Source organism: Cherax quadricarinatus, chromosome 16, assembly GCF_038502225.1.
Source record: "Cherax quadricarinatus isolate ZL_2023a chromosome 16, ASM3850222v1, whole genome shotgun sequence".
Lineage (NCBI taxonomy): Eukaryota > Metazoa > Arthropoda > Malacostraca > Decapoda > Parastacidae > Cherax > Cherax quadricarinatus.
The window spans coordinates 15,717,486-15,737,055 of NC_091307.1; the positions used below are offsets into that span (position 1 = coordinate 15,717,486).

At 42.0% G+C, this 19,570-nt stretch overlaps 1 protein-coding gene across 1 annotated transcript in view; it reads left to right on the forward strand.

Moving 5' to 3' along the window:
• Positions 1-1,236: 1,236 nt before the first annotated feature.
• LOC128688788 (alpha-2-macroglobulin receptor-associated protein) overlaps positions 1,237-19,570 on the forward strand; it is a 78,840-nt gene continuing 60,506 nt past the window's right edge. Inside the window, exons 1-2 of the mRNA XM_070085426.1 lie at positions 1,237-1,493; positions 17,150-17,291. Coding sequence (XP_069941527.1) covers positions 1,308-1,493; positions 17,150-17,291 — 328 coding nt within the window. The 5' untranslated portion in view covers positions 1,237-1,307. The remainder of the gene's footprint in view (positions 1,494-17,149; positions 17,292-19,570) is intronic.

A 19,570-nucleotide genomic window follows, 5' to 3' on the forward strand; every position in this document is an offset into this window, starting at 1 on the left:
TATCATTATTATTATTATTATTATTATTATTATTATTATTATTATTATTATTATTATTATTATTATTATTATTATTATTATTATTATTATTATTATTATAATCGTAACTAAGCGCTAACCCACAAGGGTCCTACAGCGCTGACCTAAACATATCATTACATCATAGATATACAATACCGGCAAGTTGAGGAATAAGACATGTGCTAAAGCAGCAGGTTTTTTTCAGTCATATAAGGAGGCATGATGGAAATATACTTGAGCAAGAGGACAGGTGCAGCAGTTAAATTGTACCAATAAAGGAGTGGAACAGACTGCCTGCACATGTCAAAACCTGTCAGTATCAGCCAGTTGAAGAAGATAATCCCTCAAGGGAGGTTCCTTGACGCTGGTGAGGGGCTCTTCATGTAGAGAATTGGATTTGTGCTCCGGTTCCCTGAATTCTTTTTGATTATAATAATTTATTTTTGATTATAATAATCCGGTTTCCTGAACTGAGTCTGAATACCTTCCACCCCCCCCCAGGCGCTGTATAATCCTATGGATTTAGCGCTCCCCATGATAATAATAATCAATAAGAGAGCCAAAAGGTGCCTAAAGAATGTAGCGACAGAAAGGGAGAATTATTTTTTATATAGCTAACACATGTAAATATAAATAACTCAGTTTACCTTATTCCTAGTAAATCTCCTTTATAGAATAAAAATAAGGTATTATCTTCTTTATAGTATAATAATAAGGTATTATCTCCTTTATATTATAATAATAAGGTATTAAAAGGACCCCAATGGAAATAAGTCACTGACTTTTTTGGATCATCTAGATAAACTACACATGTGCTGCTATGTATCTAATTGTATTTATGTGTACCTGTACTTAAATAAACTTACTTATTCACCAGCATCAAGGACCCCAATGAAAATAGTCACATCGCTTGACTTTACTGGTCATTCAAAGGAGGTGCCTTGACGCTGATGAATAACTCATGATCCACGAAGAACAAAAAATCACAATACCGTGCCTTGATCCGTGGACTTGGGGACTACTCTTACTTACCACTAATCAAACCAAATTGCTCCCCATTCCCAATTATCCAGGCCCTGTGTGACTCCATTAATATAATAACTGATTTTACTGGGTTATACTAGGTAAACTACATAATTACTATTTTATATACTTATTTAATACACAATTACCATTTAATATGCTAATTTATTTGCGTAAATGAAAACTTGCTGCCTTGAAGTGTTGACTTGAGATAGACAGTGGCAACACTGTTAAGAGCTGGAGACTAAGCTTGAGTCAGTTCTATGAGCCATTGCTTCACAATGGTGTGTCCAGGACCACGTATTTTGGTATATACCATCATCATGGTAACCATGGGAGCACATACCCTGGCCAACAAGTATTCTGAGGCAGCAAATACTAAGGTTCACTTTGAGAGGAACCCGTTCAGGATGGCTAAGCTGAATCTTCTGTGGGACAAAGCTTTAAAGGTAAGCTGATGTCATAGCCTGATTCAGGGAGGTGCTATGATGCCGGTGAAGGGCTACTGAACCAGGAAATTGTACCAATCCTTCCTATCCTTGGATCAAACATGATTACGTCCCAGCCCCTAGGTGCTGACGCTTCCTGCGGGTTGAGTGTTTCTCCCTCATTATCATCATAATGAAATAAGTTAAAGCAGGGTTGCATAATATGAAGTGTTTACTGAATGACCCTTGCAGGATTAATATCTAGATAACATGAGAAAGGAGGAGCGCTGAAGCAGGCCTACTGGCCCATGCTAGGCGGTCTAACTCGCCCACCAACACCCATTCATGTACAAAAATTATCTAACCTATTTTTAAAGCTACCCAAGGTTTTCACTTCAGTGACACTTATCGGGAGCTTGTTGCACTCATCCACAACTCTCACCATACCAATGCTTTTCTATATCCTTTCTAAATCTGTTTTTTTCAGGCTTTGCCCATTGTTGCCCATTGTTGCGAATCATGTTTTAGATATTTTTAGAACATTATTTATATCTCCTTTATTTATTCCTGTCTTCCATTTACACACCTCAGTTATATCTTCCCTAATTCTACATTCTTCCAGGGTGTAGATTCAGTGCCCTTCAGTAGTCTGTCTATCCTTTTAGGAAAGATTTGTGATACACTGGATCAATTTTGTCATCCTTCTCTATGTTTACCATGCATAAATATCCCTTCTGTAATATGGAGACTAGAACTGCACAGCATAATCTAAGTGAGGCTTTTAGATTACTGCTCAACAGAACTAAATCTTATTTTTTTTGCATTCAGTGTGATTGAGGTTTACATTATTCAGTTTAAGTACCATTGTTATTCTCTTTTCATAGGCTTAGACCCTTAAATCTGTCTACATTAAACTGCATCTGTCACTTCTCCAGCCACTGCATCAGTCTATCCAGATCTTCCTTTAGCGTTCTAGTGTCATAAGAATTAATCAGACATGATTAACTAACTAATTTTTGTATCAATAATAATAATAATAATAATAATAATAATAATAATAAATGTATATGTATATAAAATACATGTGTAAAGTTTGAATGTGTATGGGTGTAGTACAGAAAAAAAGTTGATTATGAATGAAAAGCTGGATGTCCTATCTCTAACCAGGACAAGGAGAATTGCAGTGGGGAGAAATAGATGGGATTAGGGCAGGTGTATCTGAGAGAATTAGAGCTAAGGAAGGAGTTGCAGTAATGTTGAATGGTCAGTTATGGAAAGAGGTAATAAGAATATAAATGTTTAAATTAAAGGATTCTGTGTTTTAAAATAAGGGTAAGATGCTAGAAGTGGGTTATACTAAGTGTTTATGCACCTAGAGAAGAGAGGAGTGTAGAGAGAGTGAGAGATTGATTGATTTTTGCAATATGTTAGCAAGTGTTTAGATAGTTTTAAAGGTAGTGAGAAAGTAATTGTTGTGTAGGGGAGGGAGGGAAACTACAATAATTATAAGGCATGGTAGGTAAGTTTGGGGTGCCAAAGATAAATGATATACAACAAATTTCCAAAAGAATTTCCAAGACCGTAGGCATACTATCGAAGATACAGTGCTATGTTCCACAGTCAGCTCTCCTGACCCTATATCACTTACTTATTTACCCCTATCTCACCTATGGAATTTGTGCATGGGGCTCAACAACAATAAACCATCTCAGACCACTAATCACCCAACAAAAGGCTGCAGTCAGAATGATGATAAATTCCCACTACAGACAGCACACTCCACCAATATTCAAAATTCTAAACCTACTCACCATACAAAACATCCATGACTCACGAAATCATAATGACACGATTGCAAACAAACCATACCCCGGCCGGGATTGAACCCGCGGTCAGAGAGTCTCAAAACTTCCTATGGTGTAGAAATATACCTAGTTGGACGAATCTTATTGTGGCTAGCTGGTCTAGTGGCTAACGCGACGGGCTGGAGTTTTGAGACTCTCTGACCGCAGGTTCAATCCCAGCCGGGGTATGGTTTCAAAACATCCATAGTACTTATTACTGCACCTACTATATACTATATAGAACACTTAACTCTGATATAAACCCTCCCCTCAAACGTCTCCATACCAGCCTCAACAGAACATGACCATAACACAAGGCACAGATCACTCTTTGATGTTCCTCGTGTCCACCTTATGCTATGCAAAAACTCGATGCACATAAAAGGCCCTAAAATCTGGAATTCACTACCTGTGAATATAAAAGAAACGCTGTCTGTTTATTAATTCAAGTCTCTTCTCAAAAATCACTTACTCACCCACAGCTAAATAAATACTGAATAATTGTATCACATAAATTGTATCTCATAAATGTTTCTCATTATTGTATCTCATAAATGTCTAACCTGTGACCCAATCAAACTTTATTTTTTTTAATTACATTACCTAACAGAATACTCCATTCTATTGAATGCTCAGCAACACAGTAAATGACCATATGACCTGTCTTTGTAATACTCATTTGTTCTAAATTGTTATCTGTTTACAATAATGTTTTTACCACTGAATATATCATTGCTTAGTTAATCTTAAGTTAATTTTAACCCTATATGGTCCAAACGTATATATACGTTTTTTCAACATTTGAAAGTATGTAAAAAAAGTAGATCTTCTTTTTGTTTTTTTACATTTGAAAATGTGTAAAAAAAACTTTGATCTACTTTTTTTTTGTTATTGAAAATATGTGAAAAAAAGTAGATCTACTTTTGTAGCACTACACATGTGAACGTAGATCTGCTTGGACCGTTTACGGGTTAAGCCTGCCCATAATGCTTTGCATACAAGGGGCTTTGGCATGTTGCACTTTAATAACTATTCCTTTGTACTTCCCTGTATCATGTTCAAATTAATAAATAAATAAATAAATAGTGGGGGCCTTTACCTGAACTGTATATGTAAAGTGGTTTGATAAGAGATAACAAGAGTTTTAAGAAAGAGGATAAAAAAGTGCAGTATTCTTGTTTGGTGGTGAAAAGTTCACATGCTGCCTGAATAACCTTAGTGTAATTGTTAGGACATAAACCTCATTAATCAACCAATAATAGTAATTATAAAATAATATTGCCATTAACTACTATTTGAGATTGTTCTTTTGTATGCAAAGTTTTCCCCCAAGTCATCAAGTATGAGTGTCAGATTTTGTTTTGATTATTAACCCACAGGATTAGTAACCCAGGATAACCCTATAAGGTCAGAATGTTATTGAGGATTGTCTGTTTCCATTGGAATCCTCTAATCCTCTCCCTAGGATGCAATCCTTGCCAGTCATCTAACAGTTAGGTACCTAATTATTGCTAAGTGAATGAGGGAACTGGTGTAAAGAAACATGCCCAACATTTCCATGAGAGATAATATAAAGTAAACCAAGTGAAAAGCAGAGGTGCCATTGGCACAATAAGAGTACATTGTATCATCATCCATGGGCGCAGACTTTGACAGAAAATAATGGGAGCACTGTCAGAACAAGTGTAGAAATCTTCAAGAGGAAACCCTACAAGTGCCTCTGCCAAGTGATGGATGTGGACCAGCAGGCTGCCAGTAGCAGTTACCTGGTTGGCCAGGCAAGCTTCAAATATGCCTGGCCTAGGGCTGGATTCCATGAGTAGGAAAACCAGTGGATTTTGTCTTGTTTCAGAAGTTCGTTATTCAAAACAAAATGAAAATGCTGACTGGTTAGTGAAATAGCAAATATCAAACTTAAGCAGAAGGAATCTTACAGAAGACAAGAATCTCAGGAAGAACTAAAAGCCATAAAGGAAATTGAAAAAAAAAAAATATTTATGCCAAATCTAAGGGAAAAACAACATCCAGCATTGGGCCCCCTGCTTAGGCGAGATGGGACATACACAGATGACAGCAGAGAAATGAGAGATAACAAAGTCCCGGTACGACTCAGTGTTCAGTGAGCCATTACCCAGACTAAGGGTTGACCCTCTAAATGAATTCTTTATGAACAAGACCCAAAATTTGGTCATCTCGACAATCTCTGATATTATCCTAACACCACAAGACTTTGAAAAGGCAGTCAGTGACATGCCCATACACTCTGCCCCAGGCCCAGACTCATGGAACTCTGTGTTCATCAAGGACTGCAAGAAGCCTCTGTCACGTGCCTTCAGCATTCTGTGGAGAGGGAGCATGGACACATGGGTCATCCCACACTCACTAAAAAAACAGACAGCCTCACTCTACAAAGGTGGCAGTAAAAGAATTTCAAAGAAGTACAGACCGATAGCACTAACATCCCATATCATAAAAATCTTTGAAAGAGTTCTAAAAAGCAAGATTGCCAACTACCTAGATACCCATCAGTTACACAGCCCAGGGCAACACGGGTTTAGAGCAGGTCACTCCTGCCTGTCCCAGCTACTGGACCACTATGACAGGGTCATGGATGCTATAGAGGGTAAACAAAATGCAGATTTAGTACAGCCTCTCCTCAGTTCTGTTCCCGAGACCATGTTGGTAAATGAATTCATTGTTTAATGAGGAGCATACTATAATGGTAGTGGGTTTGTGTTAACCATCTTAGATATTGTTTTAATGTCACCTTTGTACCATTTATAACATTTCTAGTATACAGTGGAACCCCGAGTTTCAGCCACCCTGAGTATCGGCCGCTTTGAGTTTCGACCACTTTTCTCAGCCAGATTTTGTCCTGAGTTTCGGCCATTGCCCCACGTTTCGGCCAGCATACCAGACCTGTCCACCTGCCTGTGCTTGCACGCTTCCCCCTCGCAGGTGTCGTGAACCATATCTAGCGTTGTTTATCCTTGAGTTAACATTACCCAGCATGCCAGCCAGCCAGCCAGGCATCCAGCCAGCCAGGCATCCAGCCAGCCAGGCATCCAGCCAGCCAGGCATCCAGCCAGCCAGGCATCCAGCCAGCCAGGCATCCAGCCAGCCAGGCATCCAGCCAGCCAGGCATCCAGCCAGCCAGGCATCCAGCCAGCCAGGCATCCAGCCAGCCAGGCATCCAGCCAGCCAGGCATCCAGCCAGCCAGGCATCCAGTCAGCCAGTCATCCAGCCAGCCAGCCAGCCAGCCATGCATCCAGCCAGCCAATCAGCCAGGCATCGAGCCAGCCATCCAGCCAGGCATCAAGCCAGCCAGGTATCCAGCCAGCAAGGCTTCCAGCCAGCCAGGCATTCAGCCAGACAGGCATTCAGCCAGCCAGGCATCCAGCCAGCCAGGCATCCAGCCAGGCATCCAGCCAGCCAGCCAGGCATCCAGCCTGCCAGCCAGGCATCCAGCCTGCCAGCCAGGCATCCAGCCAGCCAGGCAGCCAGTCAGCCAGGCAACTAGCCAGCCAGGCAGGCAGGCAGCCAGGCAGCCGAACATTTCACAATAAATTCATTGCGTTTAGTGCTTCTTCATTAATTGTGACTGTGAAATAAGCCACCATGGGCCCAAAGAAACTTTATAGTAGCAGCCCTGTGGTACCTGAAGTCCTTATGGAGGGGGGATTTCCCTTCCAAACAATAAATCCTCCCTCTCTCCTCCCTATCTTCCAGATGCCAGCAAGTCTCTTCAATAAAGGTTAGTACAGTGGAACCCAGTATTTTGGCTGTAATCCATTCCAGGGGCTAGGCCTAAAGTTGAAACGGCCTAAAGTCGAAGCAATATCTCCCATGAGAAATAATGTAAATCCAATTAATCCATTCCAGACCCACAAAAATATTCACAAAAATTACATTTTTTAAAGAATAGCTATAGTTTTACCTACACAAAACAGTTATAAATACAGTGGAACCTCTGCTTGCGAGTGCATCCACGTGCGAGTTTTTCCAGATACGAGCAGTCGCTCTGTCTATTTTTTGCTTCCAGACGTGAGTGAAATTTCCAGATGCGAGTGGGCCTCCAGGGAGGTTCCTCGACGCTGGTGAGGGGTTCTTGCTCTTGATCTAGGGAATTGGATCTCTGTTGTTTGTTGGACTGTCTTATTGAAACTTGGGCAATGCGTGATGGAAAGGTGCTTAACGTACACCAAAAATGAAAGAAATGGGACCATAAATAATGGAGTTCACTTCTCAGCCATTAGCCTCCCATTAGCAGTATATTTTTGTATGGTTTTTATGGTTATATTCTCGTTTTTTTTTATCTCATTTGATAGAATGGAAGATACACTGCAGATATAGATATGATTTTGATTGGTTTCATGATGAAAAGTACCTTGAAATTGAGCTGAAGTTAGCAGAAATGTTCGCTCTTTGAGGATGCTCAAGAGTAAACAAATGACGTCGCAGTCCAGTACCTGTCTGATTGGCACTGCCCCTCAACCTTCACATATTGGAAAACTCTTCAACATGCTAGCAAAAGTGGGAGTGGACATCATGAGGTAGCAGTGGCAGACAACATGAAGTAGCAGTGGCAGACAACATGAGGTAGCAGTGGCAGACAACATGAGGTAGCAGTGGCAGACAACATGAGGTAGCAGTGGCAGACAACATGAGGTAGCAGTGGCAGACAACATGAGGTAGCAGTGGCAGACAACATGAGGTAGCAGTGGCAGACAACATGAGGTAGCAGTGGCAGACAACATGAGGTAGCAGTGGCAGACAACATGAGGTAGCAGTGGCAGACAACATGAGGTAGCAGTGGCAGACAACATGAGGTAGCAGTGGCAGACAACATGAGGTAGCAGTGGCAGACAACATAAGGTAGCAGTGGCAGACAACATGAGGTAGCAGTGGCAGACAACATGAGGTAGCAGTGGCAGACAACATGAGGTAGCAGTGGCAGACAACATGAGGTAGCAGTGGCAGACAACATGAGGTAGCAGTGGCAGATGGCATGAAGCATTAGTGGCAGACAACATGAAACAGCAGTGTCTGACTTTTTTGGGTTATCCTAAGTTCTCAACACATGTAGTCAGGAGCAGGAATGGCCGTTGTGGTGGCCCTATAAACCCCAACAACAACAATGGCCCCCTATCACCACCACTAGCCACATATGTAATGACATGTACAGTGGACCCTCGACCAACGATGGCATCGTCTAACGTTAAATTCGACTAGCGATACATTTTAACGCAAAAATTTTGCCTCGGCAAACGCAAAAAAACTCTACCAACACGATTCGTTCCGTCTGAGACTCGTCCACTTGTGGCCAGTGTTTACAAGCCAGCCAGCCACCGCGGTCGCTTCCAAGCATACAATCGGAATATTTCATATTATCACAGCGTTTTTAGTGATTGCACCTGCAAAATAAGTCACCATGGGCCCCAAGAAAGCTTCTAGTGCCAACCCTACAGCAAAAAGGTGAGAATTACTATGGATATGAAGAAAGAGATCATTGCTAAGTATGAAAGTGGAGTGTGTGTCTCCGAGCTGGCCAGGTTGTACACAAAACCCCAATCAACCATCGCTACTATTGTGGACAAGAAAACGGCAATCCAGGAAGCTGTTCTTACCAAAGGTGCAACTATGTTTTCGAAACTGAGATTGCAAGTAATAGAAGATGTTGAGAGACTGTTATTGGTGTGGATAAACGAAAAACAGATAGCAGGAGATAGCATCTCTCAAGCGATCATGTGAAAAGGCTAGGAAGTTGCATGAGGATTTAATTAGAAAAATGCCTGCAACTAGTGGTGATGTGAGTGTATTTAAGGCCAGCAAAGGTTGGTTTGAGAGATTTAAGAATCGTAGTGGCATACATAGTGTGATAAGGCATGGTGAGGCTGCCAGTTTGGACCAAAAAGCAGCTGAAAAATATGTGCAGGAATTCAAGGAGTACATAGACAGTGAAGACTTGAAACCTGAACAAGTGTTTAATTGTGACACTGACAATGTTGTGAAACACTTTAGGAATGTCATAAAGGAACGGGAGGTACAGGCCTCTATGGACAGATATGTTGTGCGACAGAGGTCCAGTGACTCTCAAGCTGGTCCTAGTGGCATTAACCCTTTGACTGTTTACGCCGTATAAATACGTCTTACGCGCCACTGTTTCCGACGTATTTATACACAAATTCTAGCGGCTTCAAATCAAGCGGGAAAGGCCTGGTAGGCCTACATGAGAGAGAATGGGTCTCAGTGGTCGGTGTGCACCCTGTGAAAAAAATCTGGGACCCACGGTGCATTGTGGGAACGCCATCTTGTTAGTCCATTTTCACCATGCCTCTCGGTAAGAAGTTCCTCACTCCTCGGTGGATTGGAGGTCTTTTTTTCCCAAGTGATAGCTCTAACAGCGATGAAAATGTCAGTGACAGTGAATTCCAGGGTTTTGAAGTGAGTGTGACCAGGAAAAAGTGCCCAGGATAACGTAATTAGTGATGAAAACCCAGATGACCCACAACCTTCCACCTCTGGTACTGGGCCGGCTTGTTCATGTTCACGTTCGCCTGTACTAGGACGAAAGAGGAAACTATTTGGTCGTGTACAACACCCAGATGTTAGCAGTGAATGTGATAGTGATAGTGATTTCAAGGTCATTGAAAGCAGTTCTAGTGACAGTGAGGGTGAATATTCCCCAGTGAAGCGGCAGTATGTACGACGTAGCATGTGGTCTGGTAGTGTTTCATATGCTGTTCCAAGGGGAAGGAGAAACTCTGGGAGCACATCCCGTGGCCCTACACCACGACCTGATAGTGAAGATGACGATATTGTTACGATGGGTATGAATGATGTGAGTGAGGGAGCAGGCAGTGGTGGTGATAGTGATGGTGGCACCGCCCATGTGGCACCAGCAGTGGGCCACGCTACTACCCACACTGCTGACTCTGCACAACAACCAGCCTCACCCAACCCCACACTCCCACAACCTGCACAACCACAACCACGGTACAATATCCAGAACCCACCATCAGACCGCATCTGGGATTGGCAGGACGGTGACGAGTTTGTTCCCAGTCCCCATGACTTTGATGAAACACAAAGTGGAATAAAGCCATCATGTCCACTTGGGAGCAATGCTAGTGAACTGGACTGCTTTGAGTTATTCTTTGATGAACCCCTGATGGACATCATTGTCAGGGAAACAAACACATACTATGATTACACCATGGCAAATACAATTCTCTCGCCAAAATCACGGCTACACCAGTGGAAGGAGACAACTGTGCCAGAGATGTACCTGTTTTTTGCTACAATAATGCTTATGCCACATGTGTATAAGCACAATGTCACCACATACTGGGCAACAGAATGCCTGATTTCAACTCCAGGTTTTAGTGACATTATAGGTGTCAATCGTTTCCTGATACTGTTACGTATGTTACACTTTTCAGACAAAACCAGGCCTGACAGAACCTACAGGTTATATAAGATCAGAAATGTGTTATGTACATGAAACAAAAGTGCTGCATGTATTTTTATCCCTTCAGGAAGCTTGTTATTGATGAGTCCTTGATTTTATTCAAGCAATATATACCAAGCAAGAGGAAACGCTTTGGTATAAAATCATTTGTACTGTGTGATTGCAGAAGTGGTCTAGTTTTGGATATCATTGTGTACACTGGCAGTAATACTTTGAGAGATACCATGAAGTTATTGGGTATCTCTGGTGATGTGGTTCGAACATTGATGGAACCATATCTTGGTAAGGGGCATATGTTATTTACTGATAACTGGTACACAAGCCCCTTACTCAGAGATTTCTTGCGAGTGAACTTGACAGACGTGTGTGGCACAGTGCATGGTAATCGTAAACATATGCCAAGGTTCGACGCTGGCACTCGCAGAGGTTAGGTGCAAGCCTTTGCTGCCAATGACATCATGGCATTTCGGTGGCATGACAAACGTGATGTCACATTGTTGACATCAGTTCACCCAAACGAAATGGCACACAGTGGCAGGCACAACAGACACACCAATGAACCCATTCTAAAGCCTGAAGCTGCCATGGACTACAACCTCAATATGCGCTTAGTGGACAAATGTGACATGCAGATTGGGTTTGCAGATTGTGTACGCAAGAGTTATAAGTGGTATATAAAACATTTTTCCATCTTGTTGATATCTCTATGCTAAATGCTTATAACATATACAAGTTATAAGCATTTATAACTTGTAAGTAAGGGAGAAAAAGTTAGCATATGAGAAGTTTTTTCAAAGTAGAAGTGATGCAAGGAGGGAAGAGTATATGGAGAAAAAGAGAGAGGTTAAGAGAGTGGTGAAGCAATGTAAAAAGAGAGCAAATGAGAGAGTGGGTGAGATGTTATCAACAAATTTTGTTGAAAATAAGAAAAAGTTTTGGAGTGAGATTAACAAGTTAAGGAAGCCTAGAGAACAAATGGATTTGTCAGTTAAAAATAGAAAAGGAGAGTTATTAAATGGAGAGTTAGAGGTATTGGGAAAGTGGAGGGAATATTTTGAGGAATTGTTAAATGTTGATGAAGATAGGGAATCTGTGATTTCGTGTATAGGGCAAGGAGGAATAACATCTTGTAGGAGCGAGGAAGAGCCAGTTGTGAGTGTGGGGGAAGTTCGTGAGGCAGTAGGTAAAATGAAAGGGGCTAAGGCAGCCGGGATTGATGGGATAAAGATAGAAATGTTAAAAGCAGGTGGGGATATAGTTTTGGAGTGGTTGGTGCAATTATTTAATAAATGTATGGAAGAGGGTAAGGTACCTAGGGATTGGCAGAGAGCATGCATAGTTCCTTTGTATAAAGGCAAAGGGGACAAAAGAGAGTGCAAAAATTATAAGGGGATAAGTCTGTTGAGTATACCTGGTAAAGTGTATGGTAGTTATTATTGAAAGAATTAAGAGTAAGACCTAGAATAGGATAGCAGATGAACAAGGAGGCTTTAGGAAAGGTAGGGGGTGTGTGGACCAGGTGTTTACAGTGAAACATGTAAGTGAACAGTATTTAGATAAGGCTAAAGAGGTCTTTGTGGCATTTATGGATTTGGAAAAGGCTTATGACAGGGTGGATAGGGAAGCAATGTGGCAGATGTTGCAGGTGTATGGTGTAGGAGGTAGGTTACTGAAAGCAGTGAAGAGTTTTTACGAGGATAGTGAGGCTCAAGTTAGAGTATGTAGGAAAGAGGGAAATTATTTCCCAGTAAAAGTAGGCCTTAGACAAGGATGTGTGATGTCACCGTGGTTGTTTAATATATTTATAGAGGGGGTTGTAAGAGAAGTAAATGCAAGGGTCTTGGCAAAAGGCGTGGAGTTAAAAGATAAAGAATCACACATAAAGTGGGAGTTGTCACAGTTGCTCTTTGCTGATGGCACTGTGCTCTTGGGAGATTCTGAAGAGAAGATGCAGAGATTGGTGGATGAATTTGGTAGGGTGTGCAAAAGAAGAAAATTAAAAGTGAATACAGGAAAGAGTAATGTTATGAGGATAAAAAGATTAGGTGATGAAAGATTAGATATCAGATTGGAGGGAGAGGGTATGGAGGAGGTGAATGTATTCAGTTATTTGGGAGTAGACATGTCAGCAGATGGGTCTATGAAAGATGAGGTGAATCATAGAACTGATGAGGGGAAAAGGGTGAGTGGTGCACTTAGGAGTCTGTGGAGACAAAGAACTTTGTCCTTGGAGGCAAAGAGGGGAATGTATGAGAGTATAGTTTTACCAACGCTCTTATATGGGTGTGAAGCATGGGTGATGAATGTTGCAGTGAGGAGAAGGCTGGAGGCAGTGCAGATGTCATGTCTGAGGGCAATGTGTGGTGTGAATATAATGCAGAGAATTCGTAGTTTGGAAGTTAGGAGGAGGTGCGGGATTACCAAAACTGTTGTCCAGAGGGCTGAGGAAGGGTTGTTGAGGTGGTTCGGACATGTAGAGAGAATGGAGCGAAACAGAGTGACTTCAAGAGTGTATCAGTCTCTAGTGGAAGGAAGGCGGGGTAGGGGTTGGCCTAGGAAAGGTTGGAGGGAGGGGGTAAAAGAGGTTTTGTGTGCGAGGGGCTTGTGGCGATTTCTGCGTCCAGTGTGAGCTTCTCCACGTGTTTGTGGGTGGAGGAGGAGGAGGAATGGCCAGATGCTCCCCTGCCATACACTCACCCATGCTCCTCGCCACCACACTACCATACACTCACCACTGCCCACTCCCTCTGCTGTGTTTTCTGCAGTTTTTCGTGTGATTCATTGCCAGAGCTGTGTATCCGAGTGCCCGAGGCCACTCGAAGCTACGTGGATCAGCATGCCACGTAGATCATGACACAACGTGGATCCCGACGCCACGTGGGTGTGGGCGATGTCACGTAGACCTACGAGCTATGAGAGTTACCAGATGTCCCAGGCCACATGCTGTGGTCTGCTGCCCACATCACATTGACGTCACCCACGATACTGCCCGACTTCATGACGTCACGATGTCTCCTGACGTCACCTCACGATGTCTGCCTGACGTCACCTCGAGATGTCTGCTGACGTCACAGTGCTGCTGACGTCACCTCGCGACATCACGTCTGACATCACATGATGTCACCATCGAGTGTTCAGTAATTATTTCAGTATTGTCGAGAAGATTGAGAGAAGATATATGTCGTGTGTTAATTAATTCCTCTCAGTCAGTGTTCTCACATGTTAGTGTACCGCGGTGTGTAAAGTTTCCGTGTGTCCAGTGAGGTCTGAGCCAGACCTGAGTAGCACCACTGTGTTAAGTCACCTGTGTGACCAGTGTGTTTGACAGCTGATGTCAAGACAGCCCCGAGTGACTGAGCCCTCTTGTACAGAAAGCTTTTATGCTTGTCGCTCATGATGTTCTGCAGAATCGTACCTGCTACGATTCCCATCGAGATTTGTTTCACTTCACCTCCAGACCGTCAGAGTGCAGTTATATGTAGAGAAACAAGTCTGGGGATGCTTAGACTAACCTCTGCTATAACTCCAACTGGCCAAGCCGCAGTTAGCCACTGTCGGCAGGCGCTGTGTCAGCCTCGTGTCACAAGCTTCAGTGAGCAGCCTGCACAAAGATGATGTCACTTTGACTGCTAGCTCTCTCACTGCAGTCTGGTGTATGATTCGCCCAGTCGTCTCTGCCACGACTCGCTCCACAACTCGCTCCACGCTCGCCAGCAGTGACAGCCCAGCGACAGTACCAGTCGAGAAGTGTCCTCCTGAGTCGCTTGCCAGAAGTCCTGCTCAGTTGCCGAGTTTTGTCGACGCCTCACTCGAGGGCACCAGCATGTTGTGCCCCAGGTTGAGTGAAAACCTGCAGCGACTCCTATGATGACTGCTTCACCGTTCCAGAGGAGACCGTACCCTGTTATGTCACAGCTCAGCCGCAGCGATGTCTCCCGTGTTGCAGTATCTGTCCAGACGCAGGAAGGCGTGCAGTGATGCCCTTCGACGCTCACTGCCTTTGACCACGATGTTTAGCACACCCCACATGTTTTTTTCTTCCCTCCCTGTAGGAAGTTTTTTTTCCATGTCCATATGTATATATATGTTTTTATTTTGTGTTCTGTGCCCTGTTCCTACGAGAGAGAGACCGACTTTCTTTTACTACCAGTATTGTCGCGTCGGGACGATGCGCAGTAGGTGGCCGAGCGTATGTAGACAGCCTGTACTGTCTGCACAAACAGCCCATGCTGTCTGCCAGCTTAGTTCATATTTTGCGCCATGCTGGTGCTGCCACCTATAGGCCTTGCCACTTCAGTATGCCCAGACTTGCCTCTCCCTCACTCACACAGCAGCCTAGCAGGAAGACACAAGTACTAGTAGCTCTCTCTCGTGGGATGGCCCTGCCCGGGCCATGGGCACAAACACACAAGCCTGTGTACCCACCACGACTTAACAATAAACAAAGAAGCCTCCGAAGACGTATCATTTATCCACCCGCTACCAGAACGCCAAATAAACCTCGTTATATAAAAGAGGTTTTGTGTGTGAGGGGCTTGGACTTCCAGCAGGCATGCGTGAGCGTGTTTGATAGGAGTGAATGGAGACAAATGGTTTTTAATACTTGATGTGCTGTTGGAGTGTGAGCAAAGTAACATTTATGAAGGGGTTCAGGGAAACCGGCAGGCCGGACTTGAGTCCTGGAGATGGGAAGTACAGTGCCTGCACTCTGAAGGAGGGGTGTTAATGTTGCAGTTTAAAAACTGTAGTGTAAAGCACCCTTCTGGCAAGACAGTGATGGAGTGAATGATGGTGAAAGTTTTTCTTTTTCGGGCCACCCTGCCTTGGTGGGAATCGGCCAGTGAGATAATAAAAATAAATATATATATATGTATGTATATATATATATATATACATATACATATATACATACCGGGTGGGCGGCAGTCGCCGCTGTTGCCATACGCACGTCACTTTCTGCAAACTTTGCGGCTCTATATCTCGGTAAGTACTGATGGCAAAAAAAATTTTTTTAGGCTTAAAACACTCAGAAAAATATTCCTAACATTTTCAAAAGAAAAAAACTTTTTTTTGTTTTTTTTTTCAAATATTTTGCGACGTAGAATGACAGTTTCAGAAAGGGGTCCGCGACAGTCAAAGGGTTAAAAGAAGAAGGGAAGTAACCCCGGAAAAGAACTTGACACCTCAAGTCCTAATGGAAGGGGATTCCCCTTCTAAACACTAACACCATCCACAGTCTCCCCTCCCATCCCATCAATCATCACCAGATCTTCAATAAAGGTAAGTGTCATGTAATTGTACATGTCTTCTTCAGTTTGTGTGTATTAAAATTAATATTTCATGTAAAAAAATTTTTTTTCAATACTTTTGGGTGTCTTCCACGGATTAATTTGATTTCCATTATTTCTTATGGGGAAAATTAACTCGACTAATGATAATTTCGATTAATGATGAGCTCTCAGGAACGGATTAATATTGTTGGTCGAGGGTCCACTGTATTTTATTCATCCTAGTGCATATATCATGTTTCTGTGTTATTAATATTGTTTATTATGTCATGTTAGATGAATTATGATAAATAAATAAGCCGTAGAGTTGATATTAGGGAAATTATTGAAGTATTTTTTCATGCCTGGAATTCCACTGGAACGGATTAATTTCATTAAATCCAGATGCGAGCAAGGTCAAAGAACAGATTAAACTCATAAGTTTAGGTTCCACTGTACATATAGTACTTAAATGAGTAATGAAATAGATAAATAAACATTTAACTACCTCAACCAATGCCTCAACCAATGCCTCAACCAATGCCTCAACCACTACCTCAACCACTACCTCAACCACTACCTCAACCAGTGCCTCAACCACTGCGGTACACTGCCTCGTCGTTTTTTTGTACAATTTCTTTCTTCACTTCTATGGTGTTTCTCACTTTCTTTACCAAAGGGGTGTCACTAGGAAGTTTCTTTGGGCCCATGGTGGCTTATTTCACAGTCACAGTCAATAAACAAGCACTAAACAAAATGAATTTATTGTGAAATGTTTGGATGAGCGCCCAAGGTAATGTTCACGCTAGGATAAACACAGCTAGACTTGCTGACAACGCCTGTGTGGGCAGGCACACAGGCATGGGCAGGCAGACAGGTCAGGTACGCCAGCTGAAACATGGGGCACAGGCTGAAACTCGGGACAAAATTAAGCTGAAAAAAGTGGTTGAAACTCGAAGCAGCCGATACTCGGGGTACCACTGTAAACGTTATTTTGAATGTTCTTTTTTTTTAAATTTTAATTTATCTGTTGTATACTATACTGCACTAGAAATTTATACTCTAAACTACATACATTATAACCTTTTCAACAGAGACTGTCTGAGCCTAAGCTGAAATCACTTCTCTCAGAACTTAAGGTACAAGATAAAGAAGAAATGACGTTGAAAAAGCTTAAAACGGATGGAGCCGACAAGGAGGGACTTAAAGAAGCAGAATTACGAAAGAAACTAAGAGGTTGGCTAAGAACTTCATTTGCTGATGTATATGCTTTATTTATAAATTGCCACATATTACCTGGAGTTTACCTGGAGAGTGTTCTGGGGGTCAATGCCCCCTATATGAGACTTGATGTGTATCAGTTTTTCTGAGACTTGAATTTTTGTATACTGATAAAACATTGAAAATAACATTTTGCTATTCTGTACTCTAATAAATAAGTGTGGGAGTAAGGATTAAATGAATGCTGTACTGTTGAACCCTAGGATTCAGGTGTTTTTAAATCTTCGATTAGTTTATCCAAAGTTTTTATTGAAGTGCATTATGCATTTAATCTTTATTCACGATTTTTGTTTGAGTTTCATCACGAAATAGGAAATCTGAAGGAGAATCACGTTTAGTACAGTGCTCTATTTCATTTACTATGCCAGTAATATGTACAATACAGCTTCTCCTCACTTAACAATTGAGTTTCGTTCCTAAGAATAGGTTGGTAAGCGGTTTGGTCATTAATCCTTTGACTGTTGAGACCTCAAAGCCTGAAATGTTTTTGTTGCAAAATATTAAAAAAAAATATTTTTTCTTATGAAATGACAATCTTTTCCCAATGAAAATGACACCAAAAATCTGAAATTTGATGGAAAACTTACATAATTATGCTCTTGCGAAGTTGGTGATCTCGGCGATATATACGCATTGGCGATTTTGCCAACTTTGAGCCGTATTTTCAGCCAATTCCATTGTTCCAGTTGACCAAACTCATAGCTGTTTCTTTAGAACTCCATTTGTTCTATCCATTGAGGACAAGAAACTGCCCATTTACTGATTTCAACTACCCAATAAAGTGGGCAGAAATTGGCAATTTGGCCAATTTCACACAAAATAAAAAGAGATGCCAACTTCAAAATAGGGTCCAGAATAAGCAATGCAGACATTCCTGGCACTAAAATAACATTTTCTCTGTTCATTAGTCATGTCTCCAGGCCCCTCTTGTATTACTCTTGCTTTTTTATTTTGAATTTTTATTCACACAAAAAATATAAGATTTACTGTTATGCAGACTACTGCATTATTGTAATAATTGTGTAAATAATGTCGACCCATTCATGACTGCATATTAAAATGGCTAGTTGGACACTTCTTGGACAGTGACATCATTTGTTTACTCTTGAACATCGGCAAAAATTGAACATTTCCGCTACTTTGAGCTCAATTTCAAGGTATTTTTCTTCACGAAACCAATCAAAATCATCTCTATTTCTGTGACATGTCTTCCATTCTATCAAATGAGACCAAGAAAACGAGAATACAACCATAAATACTATACAAAAACACACCTCAAATTTAACGTTTTAATCCAAAAACACTGTCGGAGTTTTTTTCTTTTTCTCATTATGCACTGTGTGCTGCTGGGTTTTTTTTATACTGTGCACACTGACCACACAGACCCATTCTCTCACATGTGGGCCTACCAGCTTTCTCCCACTTGATTTGAAGCTGCTAGAATTTCGGCATATTAATACGTCTACACTGGCTTGTAAGACATACAGTGGAACCTCAAAAATCGAACGTATCGCATATTGAACGTTTCGAAAATAGGACCATTTTTTCGGACAAACTGTGTCCCTATTATCGAACGCGCCCCTATTTTTGGACCGCCGGGTACGGGACCTGTCTGCCGCCCACTGTCCGCGTCCCCGCGCAGGCGCTGTAAGCAGTCTAGCTTTGTTTATGCTTGAGTGAACACTAACCTGTGCTCTCATTCACCCATTTTACGATTATTTCGTTGTGTTTAGTGCTTGTGGGACTGTGAAATAAGCTGCCATGGGCCCAAAGAAACTTGCTAGTGGTACCCCTGTGGTAAAGAAAGTGAGAAACACCATAGATGTGAAGAAGGAAATAATACAGAAGTATGAGAGTGGTGTGAGACTTGTTGAGCTTGCCAGGATGTATGGGAAAAAAAAGTCGAACATCGGTTCTATCCTGTCAAAGAAAGAACAAATCAAGGAAGCTGATGTTGTGAAAGGTGTTAATATAGGGAGTGGATGAGGTGCTTTCTTCAAAGATTAAGGAGATTTGTGCCAAGTGGAATGATGTCCAAATGTTTGTGCAGAAGTACCACCCTGAGCAAGCTGAAACAAGATGGCAACAAGTTCAGTGACAGAACCATGTCCCATTTTAGGGAAATGTTAAAGAGCCGCCAGAAACAGAGGACTGTGGACAGTTATTTTGTGAGACAGGGGTCCAGTGACTCTCAACTGGTCCTAGTGGCATTAAAAGACAGAGAAGGGAAGTAA